The following is a 21,851-nucleotide window of genomic DNA, read 5'->3' as shown; positions in this document are numbered from 1 at the left end:
TTTTTATTAAAATTCTCGTTGTGAGAGTCATGTAATATTCTTTCATACTTGTTCTTCAACAAAACATCAACAACAATATGCCTGCCCCTTAGTGGTATTCCAAAAGGCCTTGATAATTTATGATTTAGATGACTAAATTATGTAAACTGTAATATTATAAAGTTACTATGATAGTTGACAAAATCCTTATCCGATATTAAGTATTTTTTTTTTTGTTAAAGATGTATTTTTATTAACAAGAGAAAATTACAAGGGTGGAGGGAGCAAATTACAGGAAAACTCATTCCTTGGCAAGCACATCTGTTGACGAATTTGCAGATTTAAGAACGTGAAACCAAATACATCTCCATTTTAAGTACTACTAATACCTGTTTTTTGCTTCCATAGCAAGAACAGACATCCTTCGCACCCTTTCCTGAAATTCATTCTGCAAAAAAATAACCTGGAAGCCAGCCGGTCATCTAAAACGGCAAACCCATCCTCTACCTTATACATTTTCTTTCTGTGTTTATTAACAGATGCAGGCATACAGCACTAGGCATTTTACTCCACCCAGTACAGTAGTTTGATTCAGTGATATTCGCAATCCTTTACATGGAAGTAGTTTCCGTTTGATGATTTTCACAGAATCTGCCAAATCAGTCACTTCAATGTCAATCTCCCCATTGGATAGCCACTAGGACTGGAATTTGATAAAGCAGTTACAGAGTTCACAGGTATCAGAACCATAAGAACAAGTCATCCAGAACTATAAACAGGAAGAACCTAAATTTAGCTTAAAATAAGACGAAAAGAAAAATACATCAGCTTATAACTTTTTTCATTTTTTTTTTTTTGGACTATTCAGCCATTAACCACGTTGGCCTTCAAAACAGAGGAAACCACGACAATATGATACATACCTTTGCTGCAGAATCTAGTACCTGATGCAAACAAAAGATAGATTTTATTAATTTCAAACCAAAATAACCCAGCAGAAGAACATTATCAATTCTTTCTGAGAAAGCACATAATATATAACAAGAAGAACCAAAATCTGATCCAGAACTTGATTTTTATTTTATTTTTTGATAACGAAAACACAGGGTTTCATCTTTACTCTACTTGGCACTCTCCTGACTCCACCATGAAATTAAAGTAATAATGTTCGGGACAAAAACAAAGAAACAAAAACAGTACAGAATGGCTCTTCCTTTCCTCAAACAAGCACATTGATACGAGTGTGGTGCGTCGTTATCCTTGTTCCAGAAGACGAAAGAAGTGTGCTGAAGGATCATGTTTTGTCAAATCAGGTAAGTAGCCTGAGGCCAAGCAAGGAAAATATCGTCATCATGGACGATGAAGATCCCGGAAGGCAAAAGGGGAGCAGTACGCAGGAGAGATTTTCTGTTTACTCAGGCCAAGCCAATTAGTGAATAGTGACTCCGTTCTGGTTCGTATCCAAAATCTCACAATGGATCTCCGATTACTACTCTGCGCGTTTCTCGAATTGCCACCATTTGCGATGAACAGGAATCGGATTTAAGCGGTTTAGTTTTCTGGGAGGGAAGCCACTTTCAAATTCGTGTAGTGAGGCTTGAGATGTCAGTTATTTAATCGTCTCTGAGACTGCAATCTGGGGCACCATCTCTTTTCTAATCCCAGAAAGTGTCTTTATCACCAAGATACCCCCCGGGAAAAGGGAAAGCAAAGATACCCAATCCATTGTTCATCAAAACGGAAGGGTGTTTGGGTCCTTGAAATCTCATTAAAACCCAGTAATCGCCATGATTCTTGGGGACTGTAGCTGCCCAGCATTATGGTGATGGTGGATGGCAGATACTCCAAAGATCAAAGTGGAAACCAATGACAACACAAATTCGAGAAATGACAATGCAAAGCATTAGAACACAATCCCAAAGCAATCTTTGTCCGTCTGCTTTCTTTTTCACAGCCTTTTTCTCTTCCTGTTTGCTCTAATGGCTACTGTTTCTTCTCTTTAGAGACCCTCGGTTTACTTTTCAGAACAGAAAGAAGGTTAGATTCCGAACGCAAGAAGCAATGATTGCACAATATGCCCATTTACTTTCGTTTGCAGATAGATAGATCTCTTCGCCTTTATGAAGGATAGAAGGTCGTATATTTCAATTTTTCCTTCCTGACTGAGATTGAATATCTGTTTATGACGACTTTGAGCCATGGGGAGCCATGAGAATCCATCTTAACAAAGTTGTCGCGAAAATAAAGACATCTAATTTGGAATTCCCACTTTTCCTGCTGACCCACCGCATTGAGAAACGAAAATCTTGGCCAGATATCAAAGCCAGACATCAGATTCAAACCAGTACAATTATTGATAAATTCATCGTGTACAGTGTATTGAAAACTAATCTGAGTCAATCGATCTTTATCGCATATTTGTCCGTGTAAGCTTTTCATCACTGCGTTTCTGCTTGGAGTGAACAGACACACAGAAGATTAATGGCGACAGTCCAATTAATCCTTGCATGAGGAAATTTTAATTAGTCGTGTACTGATCAGACAGTATAAGAAAGCAGAAGAAAGAAAGCAGATAAAAGGCACCTTAAATATTCTTATCTCGGTGTTCTAACCTTCTAAGCGACATTTGCCATCTCTGATCCAAACTAAGCAACTACTTATCTGAAGGAGTACCACTTCCTGACCATTTACACCAAGCAACCAAAAAGTCTACTCCACTCTCTTGATCATGAACGAGCTGTTTTCCCTACGCTCGGACCACTACTTCCTATACAAACAGCACCGGTAAATTCTTCCCGAGCACCGGGCTAAAACATGGTTAACAAGATACTGACGGTCGAAGCAGTCAACAGTTCCCTGCTCCTATTCCTCCAGCGGAATCAGTGTTTCTGGGTGCAATCTCTTCTTTCCATGGTGATGGAGCGGAACACCAAAGAGCATGACGGTGCTGTTAGATTCTTCTGCAAAAGTCATCGTGCCATGGTTCTTTAAGGCCTGTGGGGCAAGAAGAGAGTGGTCCTGATGATTAGGGCTCAGCTCAATGAACTTTGGTCCTTGGTTGACGATTCTTGGTTCTCTCGGTACTGGAGTTACATGATTTTGCAGAAAGTAGATAATGTCGTTGTATAACTTTTTCATGTGGCTGAGTTCAGACAAAAGCAAAGAGTTTCGTCTTCTCAGACGTTGGTTATCTTCAGTAAGAGCAGATAAGAATTCTGCTTCTGAAATTGGTGATGGCAGTGGAGATTCAAACCAGTAACCCATTTCATCTGAAGCTGGAAACTTTGGGGAATCGGAATAATGTAGCTGGGGAGGAATGTGAGGGCTTTTTCTTCTTTGAATCTCACACAGAAGATGCTTCTCTCCTTTCCGAAAGAATTCGTTCGCAAACTCCCACCGATCGGCAACGATCTTTCTGAATCCCTGGAAGAGCAGAAAGAAAAAAAGAGAAACAAACCGGCATCAGTTTGACTCAACGACGGGAAGAAGGAAACGTCTCCTCAGAATCACGACACTAGTGACAAGGTTTAACAACATGATCTCCGTGCACATTTTTTCATGAGAGAATCACGAGATGGCACTGTAGATAAGATAGCCGCGGCTGTAACCCAGCATATTCATGCCAGCATCATGAGGAATTTCTGAAGAAACTGTCGTTTCGAGAACAGTCAAAAACTCACCCAGAAAAATAGGCACTTCACAGATGGATTTTCAGACAACGAGATAAGAACACCTAAAAGAGCGGGCATAAAATGCTTTTTTTTCTCGCGGATTTAATTGTAAAAAGACCCAAGAATTGTAAGAAGGAAGTGATGAGAGAGGAATCCTATTTGCATGTTGACAGAAACTAATATCCTATCTTTCTGCAACACTTATGCAGAGTCAAGCAGAAAGAACCAAATGATCGAACAGTCAATTTGTATTCTGTGATGAACTGGACGAAGACACTCGAATGACTTTATCCGAAGGAATTAAAATTGACTCCACCAATATTCTTACAAGCAAATCAGCAGAAAAAAAAAGAAGAAATGATGCTTTTTTCTCAGATCTCATATTCTTTTCACAAGGCAAACAGGCTCACGCTCACTGTACATATTCAGACGGAATCAGTACTGCAAATCTAACTTGAAGACACAGTACTCCCACCAACCATAAGCAAATGGAATAATTAGATGACAATAGTAGCCCAGAAACTGCAGGAGCTTTTTTTTCTTGGAACTCCAGAGAAAAAAAAAAATATCATCACACAGACTGAACCAATTAACTGTGAAAGGGAATAGAAGAAATAATCATCCAGATCTTCCAATTAACAAAAGAAAAGAAAGTGCCCATCTGATAATCCGTATCAAACGGACAAGGCAACCATGAAAAAGAAGAGAACCAGATCTGGGCCTTACATAGGTGTTGAGCTGCCTGACAAAGCTTGAAAAATTGTTGTGCTTGAAGTAGTTTGGCAGGAGATCTCTGGCGAATTCAGGTGGCCTCCATACCACAAAGGTCGCCTCATCTTCCCCCCAAGAAACAATGTGATCCGAGCAAGGATCATCGACGAGCTGGTAAGTCTTGGTGAGAAAAGGCGCTGGAATAGCCTTGTGTGAATCCACTGAGACCACCATTTCTCCGCACCTCTCCACCAAGAAAGCCATCGCTCTCAACAAGCAGAAGAAAAGACAAACACTAGTACCACTCCTCCCCACTCGCTGAAAGATCTAGAGCTCTTTTTCTCTCTCTAGAAACACAGTTGCTCCAATTGCATATATTTTATCTTCTTTCTGCATGTTCAGGTACTTATTTGTATTACCACCACGACTTGTAAATTATTAAAAGCTCTGTGACTTTAAGAAACATATGAGGTATCGCAAAAAGAGTTTTTCTTTTTTGATAATTTACCAGTAAGGCGATTCAATCAGCCATTAATCAGTTGTTGATTGTTTCCCTCGTAATGTTCATCATTGCTTTGCTTCGTTAAAAAACGGGTCCTTATCATAAAAAGCAGAAACCTATCTGCTCAATTCTATTGTTTAGGTTTGTATCAATATCATGTCATTTCCTTTCAATACGAAAACATGTCTCATCATTGTGTTACCCACAGCTGCTTTCGCTTACCTCCCCGAGCGAGAATACCGCTAATAATGATCAGCGCCAGGGACTGGGATTTGGCTGTTTATGATAAAGTGGGACCCCTTTTTTTCTTTCCTCCATTCGCTTCATTCCCAGTAAAAGGAACAGCAGTTTCATGTAGATTCAAGTTAAAATCTCTCTGGCTTCTCCCTTTTTTATGTCTTTTCTTGCTCTTTGTTTTTGTAATTTTGACACGTTCTTGAGGATCACAGAAGTTGCTGAGAAGCTGCAGCCCTTGTATGGACTTTACTAATCGAAATTCGAATTTTATAGAATTCTTTTGGTGGAGGAATGTTCTATTATTTTATATTGTTTTGTTCCATCTGCAATTTCAAGGCGTGCCCGTGATCTAGATGGTATTGGAAAGGAGTTTAGTGGACGGAATAATTTATTTATCCTCTGATTACAGACCCTTTTGGTGAAAAATCGTTTTCTGCTGCTCGTTTCTGTCATTGGCCTACATCATGGGATTCAATGCTGCTCTTTTCTATTAATAAATAATCAAACATACATGCATAGCAGCATTTCTAGATTTTCTACCCACATGCCTGCCCGAGACGTCTACTTTCCCATGCATTTCCAGTATAATAACTATGACTCATGAAATGAGAGAAGTTGTCTTTCTGTGATCCATTTTTGCCTTCTCTGACTTACTGATATACTTACCAGAAGTGCTGGGAATTGTTTGACCCTCCTTGTCTTTGACTACATATCTTTCCCAGATGTAACTGATCTGCAGGTTCATAACGATCAATTTAAGTCTCTTAATTGATCTATTAATCAACCTGTCTAGATTAGAAAATACTGCCCAATACTATGAAATCTTGATAATTTCAGTTGAGAACTCTTGGCAAACTCATTTCATGACGCCAAAGTGAATGAAAGCTTATGCGTAAGATCTCCTTCAATTACAACTCATGGCCAACACAAGTCATCTCTCATTTTGGGATAGTCTTGAAGCAGTCCAGAGCTCTTGGGTTGTTATCTGTATCCTTAAAACAGTAATGTCATTAGATAGGAAAAAGGCTGAAAGACTCTCTTACAAAGAGAGCAAAAACATAGATCTACAAGCCTAAACTGGTATGGAGAGATCAAATTAGAGAAGAAGAAACTAATCATTTTCTCCAAACTGAAAACTATGAACGGTAGAATGTCTGTAGATAGTGAGGAAGATTTGGTTTTCAGTTGCTAAGAGTTTCTTTAGTGCTGATGCTCATCTCACATGGCCTTTTTCTAACATAATATGAACCATGTTCATGCTTGCATGCATTAAACCACGCACGGGTGGATGGATGGAGAGCCGTTATCTTGCCGTATTGATTGCAGCCATGGATATAAAATTGATGTAGGTCCTGTGTTTACTATAGTTGATGGGTTTGCGGGAGCAATGATGTCTTCTTCTTCTTCTTCTTTTTTTCTTAAAAGACTTCTTCCGTCATTCGGCTTTATTGTTTGCTATTTTCGTGGCTGGGTTGGTTTTCTTCAGCTCTTTCGCTTTTACTTTCAGCTATGTCATTTTAGACAGTTCCCTATTTCTTGCAGGTCTGCTAACCTCCATTGACGAAAACATCCAAGTACTGGTGCATGCACTATTATGTCTTTGCCAACTACATGTTCAAACCATGCATCTCAGTGACTGATCTCCTTTATTTCTTGTCATCTTTCCGGTGCATCATCAGCAATGTCAGCTGTCAAATGGGTTGATCCACAGCTGAGCCTCCCTGCCTTAAAGAGTAATAGAATGGCTTGGATGATCAGATTTGTGCATCTTCACGCTGGGAAATACAAGTAAAAGAAAAAAAAAAAACTCTTAGAACTTGGTGAAGAATGAATTTACTGCTGTATCTGTTTCTAAAGATAACCCACTCTCTAAACGTTCTGCCTTAAATACACTTTATTTTCAGGGATTTTTTCTTCTATTTATATCAATTCTTGATTTAGCCTAATAAGACCAGCACAATATTACTTGTTGTGTCTTTTAGAGAGGGACAGGGGAGAGAGAGAGGATATTGATTTTTTCGTTTTATTACCAATGTTGAAAGTCCAGTAAATAAAAGAAACCAAGAACGAGGTACATGTACGAAAGAGAGGGAAAGAGAGAGGGAACGCCTGCAACCTGTTCGACCATTTTAGAAAGAGAACTATAACATTTTCGTTTTGTCTCATTTTGATCTGCTCCTTCTCCATGGCAGTAAACCTGCACAAATCAGGATGTTTACATGTGATAAGGGCCAAACTCCAGCAAACCAGGTAAAGAAATGAAATAGAAAATGCGTTTTGTCAGGATGATCAAAAAGAGCAAAACACCACCATCTGCTGAAGGCAAAATCATGAACACTCACATGTAGGGATCTTCCTTCCTTTACCTAGTAACTCAATATAAAAAGATCGCAATCTTGGTTTTATGCATCATTGCCTCTCATGGCTTTTGTCATTATCATTAAAAAAGATTTTAGGCAGGAAACTGAGAAGCTTAGAGAAACCCATTCCGCAATCTGATCATAAGTATTAGAAAATGGTTACAGAAGGGCCTCTCGCTTCACTCTCTCTGTTCCTCTTTATTTCTCAAGTGGGGCGACCCCGTTTGTTGTATATTCTAAAATCTCATCAGCTGCTGCTTAAAAGAGAGTCCGGAAGGGTAGAGGATATCCAGACGATGCTGTCTTGTTGATGAAGTTTTTATTATTACAAAAAGAAAGGGAAAAAGATACTCCAGAGATGAGAGATTGCGAGACAAAATATGCTTTACAGACGGCTGCTTCTTTTTTCATCTTTATGAAAGACGATTTTACACGGGTCATGTGCTGACAAAGCATTTCAAAAATTTGATTGATATGTGGGTACTTAAAGGAGATGAAAAGATACAGCTCTGTGTGCTCTTTCTCTTTCTCTCTCTCTCTCTCACTATCTGTACAATCTCGGATCTGAATTTTACAGAGCTATCCGATAGCCTATTCTAGCAAATCGATCAGATGATTTAAATTTCAGAACTCTTAACGTATGGTCCATACTAAAAGGCTGAGAGTTGAGACCAACTGGAAATTAAACTTGTCAATAAAGTAAGCACTCTTTGTCAATCTGCTTTAGCATGGCCTAGGAGGAGAGTTCTTTTGACTGCACTGGGTCAAAAAAAGCAAGAAAAAGGCTAAGCTGTTAATGTACTGTAAGTGATTCTGATTCCATTCCATTTCCTTGCCTTTCCATCTTGTTAATGAGGTGTTAAGCAAAGGATTTATGATGTTATAACAGTGACAAAGAGGGCTGAGATTTGCTTCTCCAAATGAAGCAGTAAACTGTGCTCCTTCCCAATCATATATAAAGAGAGTTTGATTTATAAGAGCATTTTTCTGGTTCATTTTCGCATGTGGTTGTGAGGTCTGCATAGCAGCAAATCTAACCAGAGAAGAGTTCTAAATATTACACGAGGTATCATAGCATAATGCTTCAATCATCAGGATGTATGCTTGCCAATTTTTTTGGGTATGGGGAGTCTCTTTTTTGTTTTTTGGGGGATTCAAAAGTCACTTTGGGAGTGAAGAGAGGGGATGGTTCCCTTCAAGGTTAATGTGCCCCTACCATACCTCAAATTGTAGGGTTAACTTAAAAGACTAAAAATTTTAAATTGTTTGATACTAATCATCAAGTGGACCCAAAATTTTACATAATTTTTTTTATAAAAAATATTGGAATTTATATTACAATAGAGTTCTAATGATTATATTAACATTATTAATTAATAATTTTTATTAATAAAAATTCCTCCGTTATAAGCCTGCTTAAATAACAAAAAATTATTTGGTATTTCGTGTTTTCGTGTAGAGAGAAACACACTCTAAGGTGGTTTCTCTACGATTTAGATAAAATTATTAATAATAAAAGTATTAGGTAAATTTAGGGAAATGGGATCATGATTATTTATATATAATTTATTTTTATAAATTTTAAAATATATTTTAAAATATATATTTAATATTTTATTATATTATGGATGATATCTTTACAAAGATGTAATTATTAAAAAAAGTTTCATATTTTTAGCAACAAATATATTAACTATTTTACCCCTAATCTTAATGGATTGTATTAGTTATATTAAAAAAAATACAACAATACAACATCTAGAGGCTATATTAAAAAAACACCCTAAAATTACTCTAGATACCATTTTGTTGAAAACTTAGGCCAATTTCTGAATATTGCTTACAAACAATAAAATATCCAAAATGCCCTTTTATTAAATCTTATACCTAAATACCTATTGACTGAAATTCATTTTAATAAAACCCACTAAATGGTAAAACCATTTTATTTAACACCATTCATGCACAAAATAGAAGGTGATCTTATTAAATATCTAAAACCAATTATAAAATTTTCATATTTAAATATTTATTAACAAAATCTCATATTTAATAAAACCCTGATGCTCACCACTTTTTTTTTTTTTTTTTTTTTTAATTTTACTTCCCGGGTGACAGACCAACAGTTCGTGGAGGGAAGTTTTTCATGGTTTATGAGCAGTTGGGCGCCTCGGAAGGGTTATCACTGTCTTCGATTTCATTTGAATGACCATGTGGGCAGTCCGAAGAGCTTTCAACCTTAGCAGGTACTTGCCCTTTTATCCGTTTACTTTTTTAATGTTCATTATTTCCAATAAACCATATCTCCTTAGATTATCTCATCGAACATTTGACTGAATTTGGAGAACTTGGCGATGGGTGGTGTTTGTTATTATGGGTTTTCTCTTATTTCTATCTTGTTGGTCCATTTCATGGATGGTTTGTGATTGTGTGTGCTCTGCAGTGGGATGTAACAGGAGTGTTTCCACGTTGCAGGGGCCTCTACATAGCTCCTTGATGAAAATTTGGCCCTGGTTTCTTTCTGAGAGAATGGATTGAACCCCTCTGTGCCTTCTTTTTGTGGTATCTTGGTGTCAGTGTAACACTCCTGCAGTTTTTCAGTTTATATACTCTCTTTTTTTATCACATAACGGTGTGATGTGATCTTAGTTCACATAGTTTTACATACTTCCAAGTCCCACTTTTTGAGATGTTAAAATCGAAAAACCAACGAGTTTACTTTTCTGGTCTTGACTAGGGAAAGATGTTGACTGATACTCTTACGTAGTTTCTGGAGCAGGAAGTTACTGTACAGTTTACACAATACTCTTCTTGATGAGTAAATCAGGCACTGCCATGAATAACATGTCTATATCAATGTGGTTGCTTTTCTCATTCTCTAAATGCAGGACCTTTCACAAAATAATAAAAAAAAAAAATGCAGGACCTTGATTTCAATTGACCACTATAGCATGATTGTTTCCTTTCAGTAGAATGTCGAAGATTGACATGCATGGAAGTAGTAAAGAAGCAGAGCTAGCAAATACTAGAACAGTTGAGGAGGTTTTGTTTCCTTTCAGTAGAATGAAGCCTCAGTGTTCAATAGTTTTTAGTTCTTTGCTCTGACTAGGTTTTGTTTGTTCTGATTATGAACTTGCAATCTATGGTTGATTTACAACTATTTAAGGCACCATTTTTCTTTTTCATTCATGTTGCAGAACCTGTAAATAATCCTTGCAATGTTGCATAAAATTAAGTAGTTTTAATTGATCGTCAAAAAAGGAGTTGAATTGATTTTGTATGAAAAAGACTTGTCAGAACTGCTGGTTATGTTTTCTGTTACTTTTTCTTGTGGTTATGATAGAATATGTGATGAATTTGTTCTTCTTCCATTCTGAGAATTCTTTCATGGTAATTGGCTGTCAATATTGTCTGCAGTTTATCGAGTGGTTGGAAACAAAAAAGAGGCTTGATTTCAATGAACAGGATTATGCCTCTCGCTTGGATTTGGTGGCAAAAGTTCAATGCTTAGGCCAAGCTGAAAACTACATAAACGAGATTCCTGAACCTTTTCGACAAGAGCTGGTCTATAGGACCCTATTGGCTAGCTTTGCAGCCAATAGAAACCTCAAGAAAGCAGAGAAGATATTTAGTAGAATGAAAGTTTTGGGCTTTCAATTGTCGGCATTTTCCTGTGATCAGTTGCTTCTCCTCTATAAGAAATATGATGAGAAAAAGATAGTCGATGTTCTCTAGATGATGGAGACGGAAAATGTACAACCATCTTTGATGAATACAGGCTTTTGATTGTTGCCAAAGGCCAGCCAGGTGACATAGCTGGGATGGAGCACATTCTTGAGAGAATGAAGGCAAAGGGGATAGGACTCACCTTTCCCATCCAATCAGTGGTGATGAAGTCTTACATTTATGGCGGGTTTCGTGAGAAAGCTGAGTTGATTCTGAAAGAGATGGAGGAGCATCATTGGGCCTGCATTTTCTTGTTTCCTCTATATGCTTTCCTTAGTGAGGCTGATTCTATAGAGCGGATTTGGAAGTTACATGAGACATCTATAGGTGTCCATGAGTATTTGGCTGTGATTGAAGCTTGGGAAAATTTGGACAGGTAGAAAAAGCTGAGGAAACTTTTTTGAGAAAATGGAGAAAATGAAGGTCTCTTCAAAATGGTACACAGCCCTGTTGAGGGTTTATGCCCATAACAAGCTTTTGAACAAGGCTAAGTCTTTGCTAAGGTAAATGTCAGCCAATAAGCATCCCATGGGCCCCTATGCATGGGATGCCATAGTGAGAATGTATGCAGCAGCTGGGGAGGTGGAAACAGCAGACTCTTTGCAGATGGCAATCTAAAGGCTCCTTACAGCTCGTTTATGATTTTGTTATGCCAATATGCACAAAGGGGTGACATCCATAACGCCTAGAAGATATTTCAGGGGTACAGAGAAGCTGGTCTTGCAGTGCAATGACAGCGCCTCCTACAGGCCTATCTGAATGACCTCCAGCTTATAGGTTCAGAGAAAGATTGAAAGCAGAAAACATTCTGCTCAAAAGGAGCTTACCAGCATGCTGAAACAAGTACAGGCTTTTAACAAGTGGAGCTTGTTGGGTTTGCCCAAGGGAAGGCCATTGATCTCTGATATAATGGCTCTACTGCCCAGGATCCTGTTGAATTAGAAGATTTATGCAGGTTTGTAGATTCAATGCACTTAAAATATCCAGTGCAGTCCTGTACCTTAAAAAAAAAAAAAAGTCAAGATGGTCTTAGTCATCCCTTGGAATCTGCTTACTATAGAAAAATGTCTTGGTTAGTTGAAATTATGCTTGAGCCATGTATTTCTGTTCGGTAAGCTTGAGCACAGTTAGCGGGTTTCTATCTAGTTTGCTAAACATAGCAATTAGCTGTTTTCGTTCCTCATTAAGTGGTAGGAAGGCAACTATTCCTCAATGATGCAACAGCTTAGGTGAACTCAAGCCTGATCTCAACCAATTGAGCTCGGGTTTGGTGTTTCCTTCCTGATCATTTTGGGTATTATTTGGGCTAAAAGGATTTTTTACCTTGAAAAACCCAGGCACAAAATTCAATCAGACATTGAACGTGAAATTGGACAATCAGATCCAGATCATCCCAAACAAATATAGTCTGTCAATATATTATGCTCCATTTGGGTATATGTGCTTCTCACTATATTCTCTATGATCAGGCCTATTGCAGAACTCATAATCATGGGAATTCAATGGCAAACTTGGAGAAGCATCTTGTCATTGAAGGTAGCCAACAGTAAAATAAATTTTGGTATAACTCAATATAAAATCTCATATGAAATGAAAATAAAATTTCATTTGTGCATTATAGTTGCATATGTTTGACTCCTCTCAAATTCTGCTCTTGTTTTGTGGTTACCACTTTGGATGACAAATACTGATTCAGTGAGTTCGTTTATGTGCAGCTGTCCAATTCTGAAACAGGCCACTATGTTAGAAGAAATTGGGTTTGAACCATGGTTATGTGATTTTGAACCCGACTAGGCCCCTGTCAAATCTAAGTCGAGTTAGCTTTATCGAGTCTAGAAACTGGACCTGAAGTGAACGAGAGGGAACTTGCTGAACATAAAATGGTCCGACGGTGACCCCTTCACTGACCTTACCCATCTCAAATCTAGGTTGATCAGGCCTAGTCGTAGACCCAACAAATTGTAAGCATGGTTTGGATGGTAATTATCTTCGAGCAAGATTGGATAAGAAGGTAAGTGACCTGGGCTGTAAATGCTTCTCATAGTAAAATTGTCTTACAGAGATTCGCGGCAATCTTGAGGCTTAATAAACTAATATTGAATTGAACGTTCACACTCCACAGTGAGCTCCGCAGCACGTCTTAGGGTTTTTTGGGTTTATGAGGATATCTGATACCAGTTGGGCAGCTAGCGGGGTTTTAAAGTTTACTCGTTTAGGTGTTTGATTTCTTCCAGTCTCGTTTGACTCATCATGTGGGCGCTCCGCAGAGCTGCTGCTCCGATCAGGTAACGCGCCTTTGTGCTGTTCGCCTTCTACACTGCCTCTTCTTGCTTCCGGACGTGCTGGGCAACTTAACTTTACATTGTTGCCGTTTGTGGGTAACACTGCTGGCATGTTTAGTCGTCTTTGATTGACATTGCTGAGTGTCTGTTTTTTGGAAATGCTTCTGCTATGGTCGTGTCTGTGAGTGGTTATTTTTGCTTAGAGTGATTTGCATTTCGTTATAAGAACTATTTCGTTTGTGTACTTGCCCCTTTTATATATTATGTCATTCTTGTTTCGAGCGACTGTGGTAAGAGAGGTTCTTGTTTTTTCGGCCCGAAGTATATTTATGCTTTTTTAATAGCTTTTGCATTAATATGCCATTTTGTACTGTGTAACTGTTTGGCTCTTTCTCGTCAATTCTAACTGTATTTGCATATTTCTGGTCAGTCTACTGTTCACTTTTCATTTTTGTGTGGGAGACTTTCTGCTTCTAAGCTTGTTGTGGAGAGCCCTTACAAATAAGAGCTTCCGGTATGATGATGCCAGCATTTTCTTCCAAAACTTTTTGTTTTTTAGCGTCTGTCCATACTCTTGTTTTTTACAATCCAGATACAGACCCGATGCTTCTACCTCCTCCCCAGGGGGGGGCTTATGTGCAATGTCAACATTCAATAGCTTATTAAAAAAAATTCTTGGGATTTCACAAAATTATCTATCGATATTTAGGTTAAATGTGCCCTGAAGATCTCCAAAGGCGCTAATACAATGTGTACCATTCCCAGGAGCCACAGTTCTCATGTCCGAATTGCTCAAGCATTTTGTGCTAAATCAGAATTCTATGGTGATAGTTTAGAGCAAGGCCTGGGTAGTCATGTGTATGCCCATTTTCGAGCTGTTCAAAGTATCTCTAGCATGGGGTTTTCTCACATCCCTACTTTTCGCTATAAATGTTCTGTGGGCCGGCAAACTCTTTCTTCACAGGCTGGTGCTAAGAGTAGTGATGAGGAGGATGCAGATGATGGTTTCTCTGAGCTGGAAACCGCTTCAGAGACTGAAGATGTAGTAGAGAAGAATATATCGGAAGAAAAACCAGAGGAACAAATCTCTGAATCTGAGTTTTCTGATGATGAATCTGAAGCTGATACGTTGGAAACCACTCAAAGTGGCCTTGTTTTATCAGATGCTGAAGTGGACCACCCTGCCGATAAGGATACTCGAAAGAAAGTGTCAAGTTTGTTCAAAGTGATTGTTGCTGCTCCTCGGCAAGGTGTACCCAAAGCTATTGATCAGTGGGTTGCAGAAGGAAATAGTTTGGGGCGTTCTGAAATTTTCGCTACCATATTAAATCTACGAAAACGAAAGATGTTTCTGAAGGCCTTACAGGTTTGTTTTCACTAGAAAAGCTGGATTACAATATAAAATAACAATATCTTTTCATCCTTAGAACGATCATATCCATGACTGAATCCACTTTTTCTATTTTGTTTTTTTTTAATAAATTTACAGACAGAGGGATACTAAATGATGCAGATCTCTCATTGTTTATAATCTTGTATGGAATTTCATCTCAGATTAAGGATATTATAACTTTGAGCTTGTCTAAGCTGTGAATCTTAAACAAAGATAAAAAAAAAAACTATTTGATAACTTGTGTTTGTACTTGTCTTGTTGGCTCAAATGACCTGAACCTTAATATCATGATCTCTTCTCCGAGTTTGAGGCATTTTACTATTTCTGTATGTTTTTCTGATTGACATGATTACTTGTTAGGTATACACATTTTGTAGTACTAAAAAAATGCAGTTGGCTGAAGCTTTTCCAATTTTTTCAACACTCCAAAAGCATTCACTACTTTGGAATTAAGGGTCTGGATGCACACATAGAAATTACTAGAGAATTCATATACTCTTAGAGTATGGACACCTAAAAAATGCATCTATTTGCTCAGAGCTTCAGAGGCAATTTGCTTCACTAAGAAATTTATTTTCTTGCATGCAAGCTTAAATGAGTGAAAGTGTGCAGCCCCACAAAAATTTATGATTTAGAAAGAGTTTAAATGTGGTGTAGGGTGTAATGTCAATGGCAGCCACTGTTCAAATTAAAAGAATAATGTCAACTGAGCCTAGAGTTTCCACTGAACTTTCTACAGGATCGGGCAGACACATACTCACAGACTAAAAAAAAAAGTATTTCTCTTGAGAAAGTAGATCATAATAGAAATTATTTTCACAATCTTTTTACATAATTGATTCACTTTCATTATTTAATTACTTCATTTGATTTTTTTTTCAAAGGCAAGGTTATACTTCATTTGATCTGTGTCTTCAAAATTGCTCCCTCACTAGTTAGGAGACAGTAGTCAATCCTGAGTCTATTCTTTGGAAGTTGAAATGAGAGACTAGTTTAGAATTTCAGAAATGTCAACCTCTCTTTGTGTATATGCTTTTATGGTTGTCTATGTTGATCTTTGAAGCTTTCAATTAAAAAACCTGGATGGATTTGAACAGATTCTTCTGTATTCTGATCCCCTTGGATTCAGTAGATTCCTCATTTTTATAGCACTGTAATTTTGGTTATTTGTTTATTGTATTTGATATTTTCTGCAGCTTTTAGAATGGTTGGAAGCAAACAAGCAACTGGAGCATACAGAGAGAGATTATGCCTCTCACTTGGATCTGATTGCTAAAGTACATGGCATCAGCAGAGCTGAAAAGTACATAGAAAGAATTCCAAAATCTTTTCGAGGAGAAGTAATTTATAGAACCTTACTGGCTAACTGCTCTGCAACGACAAACCTCACCAAAACGGAAGAGGTGTTTAATAAAATGAAAGATTTAGGCTTCCCTTTAACAACATTTTCTTGCAATCAGCTACTGATTCTGTATAAGAAATTGGACAAGAAAAAAATAGCAGATGTTTTATTGATGATGGAGAAGGAAAGTGTGAAACCGTCACTGTTCACATACAAGCTCTTAATTGACACCAAAGGCCGAGCTAATGATATGGATGGAATGGAGCAGGTGGTTGAGACCATGAAAGCGGAGGGAATGGAGCCTGACTTGTACATCCAATCAATGATTGCAAAATACTATATGTATGGTGGCTTCCGTGAGAAAGCTGAGAAGATTCTGAAGGAGATGGAGGGTGACAATCTGAAGGAGAATCGTGGAGCTTGCATTCATTTGCTCTATCTGTATGCCACTCTTGGGAGTGCTAATGATGTGGAACGTGTGTGGAAGGTGTGTGAAGCATCGGCTCATCTGGGTGAGTTTCTTGCCGCAGTTGAAGCTTGGGGTAAGTTGGAGAAAGTAGATAAAGCTGAGGCAGTGTTTGAAAAGATGCAGAAATCATTCAAGCTGTCTACAAAACACTATACAGCCCTGTTGAGGGTCTATGCTAGTAACAATCTTATGATTAAGGGTAAAGAATTGGTGAAGAAAATGTCAGACATTGGAATTCAGATTGGGCCCTACACATGGGATGCTCTTGTTAAGCTCTATGTGGAAGCTGGGGAGGTGGAGAAGGCAGATTCATTTTTGCAGAAGGCCAGTGAGCAGAATAGCAATGCAAAGCCACATTATAGCTCGTATATGGCACTATTGAGCCAATATGCTAAACGGGGTGACATTCATAATGCTGAGAAGATTTTTAATAGATTGAGACTTGCAGGTTATGTGGGCCGGATGCAGCAGTATCAAACACTCCTTCAGGCATATGTAAATTCAAAGGCTCCTGCCTATGGGTTCAGAGAGAGAATGAAAGCAGATAATATCCATCCAAATAAGACAGTGGCCGGCATGCTGATTCAAGTAGATGGATTTAAGAAGGGATCAGTATTGTCTTTGCTTGAGTGAAGGATTGAATTTCTTCTTCTGATGTTCGATGTGTGAAAATTGGTTTCTCGAGCTTCACCAGAAGTAAATACCGGCATTCTCTTCTGCAATGGGCTAATCAGTGAAACTCTTCATGAAGGCAGAGGGGGTGAAGGATGTTTGAGTATCTTGGGATCTAATTAAATATTGGCCTTTTTATAGGTTCTTTTAGATATATAGATTAGGCTAAGCCTTGAAACATGACAAATCCATATATTATGTTCAGTTATCCTACTCTATTCGTAGTGCACTCTGGACATGCAAGTCTGCCTAAGTTTTGTAATCTTTAGCATTTCTGTCCAATATCAATTCAAGTATCGAGTTTCAACAGTGTAAATTTGCCAATAAGCAATCCTACTGGTGCTTCCATTCTCTTCTCTCCGCCTGTCCAAAATTTGTAAAGTTCTGCTGGCAGGTAATCTGGAATCATACACGGCCATCATGGTTAAATTAATCCCTGGCTGCTGTGGATAAAAGAAAGCTTCGGTGGGAGCCAAATGACGGTAACGGACAAAGCGGATGAGAAATTAATGGAAGTTCTGGTCTTTTAACATAAAAACAATTTCTGGAAGTAGCGTCACTTTCAACAGCTGCTTCTCATCCACGTATGTTGGGAAAGCTTTATAAGCCTTTTCCAAGAACTGTGATATGGCATCATGACTGCTGCCATTTCTCCCCTCCATGATTGTGGTGATGTATTTTGACTCTTTTTAATAACCTGTTCTATCAAACTGGGACCTCAAATTAAATACGAAAAAGAACAAGCAAAATGGAGGAAACATTCTGATGCAGCAATGCGCAGTCATGTGGATGTGCAACAAACTCATCAAATGCGGTTGCTAACCAAAAAAAAAAACGGAAAATAGTTGAGATGCACCTTGTGATTGAGATTTCATTTTGAGATAGACATTGGACCCAACTTCACATTGGTGAGTGGAGTCTATGTGGATGGTTTTGAGGAGTTCAAAACTCAAACGGCATTTCCCAAAATCTAATTGGGAAAACGAGTTTTTAACTTCTTCTAATCTTTTTATACTTTTATGTTATATTGAAAAGGATCCAATCTAAATAATCGTAAAGTGGGTCCATTATCAAGTGATTAGTCAAACTTAATTTTCTGGGTATTCGCTTCATTAATAATTTGAACGTCAAGTTGCGAATGATTGAATGCCAGCTTGATTTTTTTGCCATAAATAATTTTAATTTTTAATTGATTTTTTTATTTCCTTATCTACTCAATCAGATTGGATGAATTGCACCGGCAATACTTCCAAAATTGCGTATTTGTCGTCAATCACCAGCCACGTCACTTGGAGAGTGGAACGTAGACCTATATTCCCAATAATCGTGGGACACAGCCACCTAAATCATTACATGATCCCTGGGCCCACTCTTCCATTTTTTTCATGCCACCTGTTCACTGAATATCGGTGGATCCACTGAATATTTTTGACTTTGTATTTCTTGTATAGTCATGATTGATTTAATTTGAATTTTTAATTAAAATATAGCTTCACATGTTATCTCTAATTTTATTTTACTGAAGTTATCTGTCACATAAATGGACAACTATGGTTACTGTCACACTTTACCAGGTGTCGCGAGTACACATGTGATCTTTCTTTTTAAAGGGGCTTCCTTGTTAATTAGTTTTGATTTGCAGGAAAGAGTGATCTTTCTTATTGTTTATCGCGGAATCGATTGATGTCATGAACCAAACCATGATTGAAGGAGGTGCCGGCACTTCCACGTTAAGGGACGTGAGAGGTTGTATACGTGGTCTTTGCTTGTGCTTCCCAAGTTCTTGGCGATTATGATTCTTGGCCTGAGAGTTGGAATTAGTGCACAGTTTGTCGCCCGCCCTTTTGTTTCGTCGAGTCTTTTTTATTTAAGAAGCTGGAAATCATCCGATATAGTCTTCCTCTTTCTGCAATAATTGAGAAGAGAAATGATTTTCAGTTTTTATTTTATTCTTAATTATTGTCTAAAATAATGGACTTTCAATTATTGAGGGAGGCGCATGAGCACTTTTTGATCTATAAATACCGGAGTCTTTGCTCGCTTTCCTCACGAACTGGAATCAGCTTCACTCTTTCGATATTCCCTACTCTCTTCCTCTCTCATAAGACTCTGCTCAGTCACCTCTCTGTACTAACAATGGCGACTTGCCTCGTCTCCAACGAGCCAACGTGAGGGCACGACTACTTTACCTTTCTTCTGTACCATCGAGTTCTTTTATTTTCGTTTGAAATAAGTTTTCTCCAAAGCCGAAACGTTGTTATGTTAATGGGTTTGGTTTGATTTGCAGAATCAACCCATTGGTAGCCATTGTGAGTGAAACTGAAGCTCCGCTTGAGATCCCTCACGACGTCGCTGAGATAGTCGTCGTCCGCCACGGTGAAACTACGTGGAACTGTTCAGGAAGAATTCAGGTAGTCTTTTTGTTCATCAGAATGATCTTAATATAGTCAAATGGTTACATAAGCTCACTGATTAAAACTGATTTAATCGTATATCGGTTCAGGGACAGCTGGAATCGGACCTGAACGAAGTGGGATGGAAACAAGCGGGCGCGGTACGATCTGGAACCCCCCCTCTCTCTGTTTCCGCCATTAAAACGATGCTTAAGACGACAGACTGTCAGACGCTGATATATGTTATCGTAAAACAATGCAGATAGCGGAGAGGTTGGCGACGGAGACGAAGCCAGCAGCGATTTACTCGTCATATCTAAAGCGTGCCAAGTACACAGCTGAGATGATTGCCAAGAAGTGCCATGTTCACGAAGTAGAGCTCTTAATTTCATCTCTAGTACTCAATATCACTTCATCGTCTTTCTAAATTTTTTGAAGATTACTGATGATCAAGCTTCCATGTGCGGCAGGTGATTGAGGTGCCTGAGCTGAAAGAAAGACATGTCGGAAGCTTACAAGGTCTGTATTGGATTGACATTCAAGAGAAGGAGCCTGAGGCCTACCATGCATTTTTCTCTCCCGAGAATGATTCCGAGATTCCTGTAACTCTCCCTTTTTTTATCTCGCTTAATTCTAACATGAATCACAGATGATTAAGTTATAATACAAATTTTCCTTCTTGGATTTGTCAGGGTGGAGGAGAGAGCTTTAACCAGCTCTGTGAGAGATCTCTTGCTGCTCTTTACGAAATAGCTTCCAGGCACAAAGGTGAAAATTAAATGAAATGAAAAAAAAAAAGATTAACTGATTGAAGCCCACAGATTAATGAGTACAAAAGGTCACAGTGGATTTAAAATTGTTTTTTAATACCTTAAATCCATTTAAAGTGAACCGTGAATCTGTCCAATGGATAGTATGTAGGTCAACTCCAGCGAGTTAGTATTCCGAGTCATTTATGATGTCGTAATAAAGAAGAAAAATATCGGTTCTTCCTCACCGAATCAATTGCCATTTTCTCCAACACAGGTGAGCGAGTCATCGTGGTGACTCATGGCGGGGTGCTCAGAGCGATCTACATGGCGCTGACTCGAGAGGCCAAGGCCGGGAAGGTGCTGAACGCCTCCATCAACGTTCTTCACCTCTCCCACGAGAAATGGGCGTTCAAGTCGTGGAGCGACGTCAGCCATCTCAACGAGGTCGGGTTCCTCCAGCGCGGCTTCAATGGAGACTCCTTGCAGTGCTGAAGTGGATCCTCCGATTCTACCATCGGAGGGATGGCCGGCACCAGAGAGGAAGTATTGGCGCCGTTAATAAGAGTGTTAATGGGTCGGATGTTAAAGATGCATGCACGGTGGTGGCTGCTGCATGTCACCCCATTGTGTTCCTCTTTATGTATTTGCTGAGTATGCTTTTGTATTGATATGTTATTGGCAGTATTGTGTGGCATTATGAGGTAAATATTTGATGTGATCTATATATACTGTCACTGTCACACTTGCTTACTTATATGTTAAGTATCCTTTATAAGCATCGTGGGTAGTTGACAATAAATGTATAGAGAAGAGGAGCAATAATTTAAGTTTATTTAAATTAAAATACAACTAATTTTTTATTTAACCATCAAATTTGTATTAAATGATTGAAAACTTGATTTTTTTCTTATTTTACATTTATTTCTTTTCTTTCCTAAAAGTGAATTTTTTTTTTATCAAACTTTAGTAATAAAATATAGAAAAAGACATTAAGATAAATATTATTGAATAAAAAATTTATTTCAATAACATGATTTTTCTAGCAAGAAAAAATGGGTACAACCAAGGTTAGCAGAACTTGAGTTTAACCTCCTTTCTCTCCAATTGTAAAGCAAATTCAAATTGTTCATCATAAGCAACGATGGCATATTGTATACAATGGTCAATTTGGTCTATTATTTTTGTATTACTGGTGTATTCTAAGCACATGGAAAATAGATATTATATAAAATTATTATTTAACTAGTAAAAATACTTTTTATTTTGTGGTCATCGAGAGATTGCTCTTCGTTGCGAGGGGGAAGCCGAGGGTGGTCAACCAGAAGTTCCTTTAAGGTCACCACCTACTAGACGTATTTCGCC

At 38.2% G+C, this 21,851-nt stretch overlaps 3 protein-coding genes and 1 pseudogene across 4 annotated transcripts; 3 read left to right on the top strand and 1 right to left on the bottom strand.

Annotated features, from left to right (window-relative positions):
* Positions 1-2,272: 2,272 nt before the first annotated feature.
* Positions 2,273-4,834, bottom strand: LOC137959247 (heat stress transcription factor B-4b-like). Of its 2 annotated transcripts, XR_011114058.1 has the most exons (3): positions 4,377-4,834; positions 2,563-3,402; positions 2,273-2,428 (listed from the first exon to the last, which is right to left on the bottom strand). XR_011114058.1 is itself a non-coding variant. In XM_068806631.1 (2 exons), the coding sequence occupies exons 1-2, from the start codon at positions 4,623-4,625 to the stop codon at positions 2,842-2,844; spliced, it is 810 nt and encodes a 269-aa protein (XP_068662732.1). In that variant the 5' UTR covers positions 4,626-4,834; the 3' UTR covers positions 2,541-2,841. The 2 variants fall into 2 exon arrangements, 1 of the variants encoding a protein (XP_068662732.1); XM_068806631.1 differs by lacking the exon at positions 2,273-2,428 and having other exon boundaries at positions 2,541-3,402.
* Positions 4,835-10,433: 5,599 nt separating this feature from the next.
* LOC137958588 (pentatricopeptide repeat-containing protein At1g80270, mitochondrial-like) lies at positions 10,434-12,024 on the top strand (annotated as a pseudogene).
* A 1,304-nt stretch (positions 12,025-13,328) lies between these two features.
* On the top strand, positions 13,329-17,648 carry LOC137958890 (pentatricopeptide repeat-containing protein At1g80270, mitochondrial-like). The gene is made up of 3 exons (XM_068806090.1): positions 13,329-13,471; positions 14,234-14,834; positions 16,058-17,648. The coding sequence occupies exons 1-3, from the start codon at positions 13,437-13,439 to the stop codon at positions 17,303-17,305; spliced, it is 1,884 nt and encodes a 627-aa protein (XP_068662191.1). The 5' UTR covers positions 13,329-13,436; the 3' UTR covers positions 17,306-17,648.
* Positions 17,649-19,072: 1,424 nt separating this feature from the next.
* Positions 19,073-21,211, top strand: LOC137959180 (metal-independent phosphoserine phosphatase-like). Its single transcript, XM_068806533.1, has 7 exons — positions 19,073-19,512; positions 19,632-19,755; positions 19,848-19,898; positions 20,000-20,110; positions 20,208-20,339; positions 20,430-20,505; positions 20,764-21,211. The coding sequence occupies exons 1-7, from the start codon at positions 19,316-19,318 to the stop codon at positions 20,979-20,981; spliced, it is 909 nt and encodes a 302-aa protein (XP_068662634.1). The 5' UTR covers positions 19,073-19,315; the 3' UTR covers positions 20,982-21,211.
* The last annotated feature ends 640 nt before the right edge of the window (positions 21,212-21,851 follow it).

This window comes from Aristolochia californica, unplaced genomic scaffold (assembly GCF_029961685.1).
Source record: "Aristolochia californica isolate CCGP_79_NKW_82.1479 unplaced genomic scaffold, dmAriCali1.0.hap1 SCAF_3, whole genome shotgun sequence".
Taxonomy (NCBI): Eukaryota; Viridiplantae; Streptophyta; class Magnoliopsida; order Piperales; family Aristolochiaceae; genus Aristolochia; species Aristolochia californica.
The sequence above is the reverse complement of the archived record's forward strand: the minus strand, read 5'-3'. Positions and strand labels throughout refer to the sequence as shown.

Coding starts and splice junctions, on each gene's coding strand:
- LOC137959247 (XM_068806631.1), bottom strand. CDS start 4,625: ATGGCTTTCTTGGTGGAGAGGTGCGGAGAAATGGTGGTCTCAGTGGAT. Junction 3,403..4,376: donor TCAGGCAGCTCAACACCTAT/GTAAGGCCCAGA, acceptor CTGCTCTTCCAG/GGATTCAGAAAGATCGTTGC.
- LOC137958890 (XM_068806090.1), top strand. CDS start 13,437: ATGTGGGCGCTCCGCAGAGCTGCTGCTCCGATCAG. Junction 13,472..14,233: donor AGAGCTGCTGCTCCGATCAG/GTAACGCGCCTT, acceptor TACCATTCCCAG/GAGCCACAGTTCTCATGTCC. Junction 14,835..16,057: donor TGTTTCTGAAGGCCTTACAG/GTTTGTTTTCAC, acceptor TATTTTCTGCAG/CTTTTAGAATGGTTGGAAGC.
- LOC137959180 (XM_068806533.1), top strand. CDS start 19,316: ATGGACTTTCAATTATTGAGGGAGGCGCATGAGCACTTTTTGATCTAT. Junction 19,513..19,631: donor CTCGTCTCCAACGAGCCAAC/GTGAGGGCACGA, acceptor TTTGATTTGCAG/AATCAACCCATTGGTAGCCA. Junction 19,756..19,847: donor ACTGTTCAGGAAGAATTCAG/GTAGTCTTTTTG, acceptor ATATCGGTTCAG/GGACAGCTGGAATCGGACCT.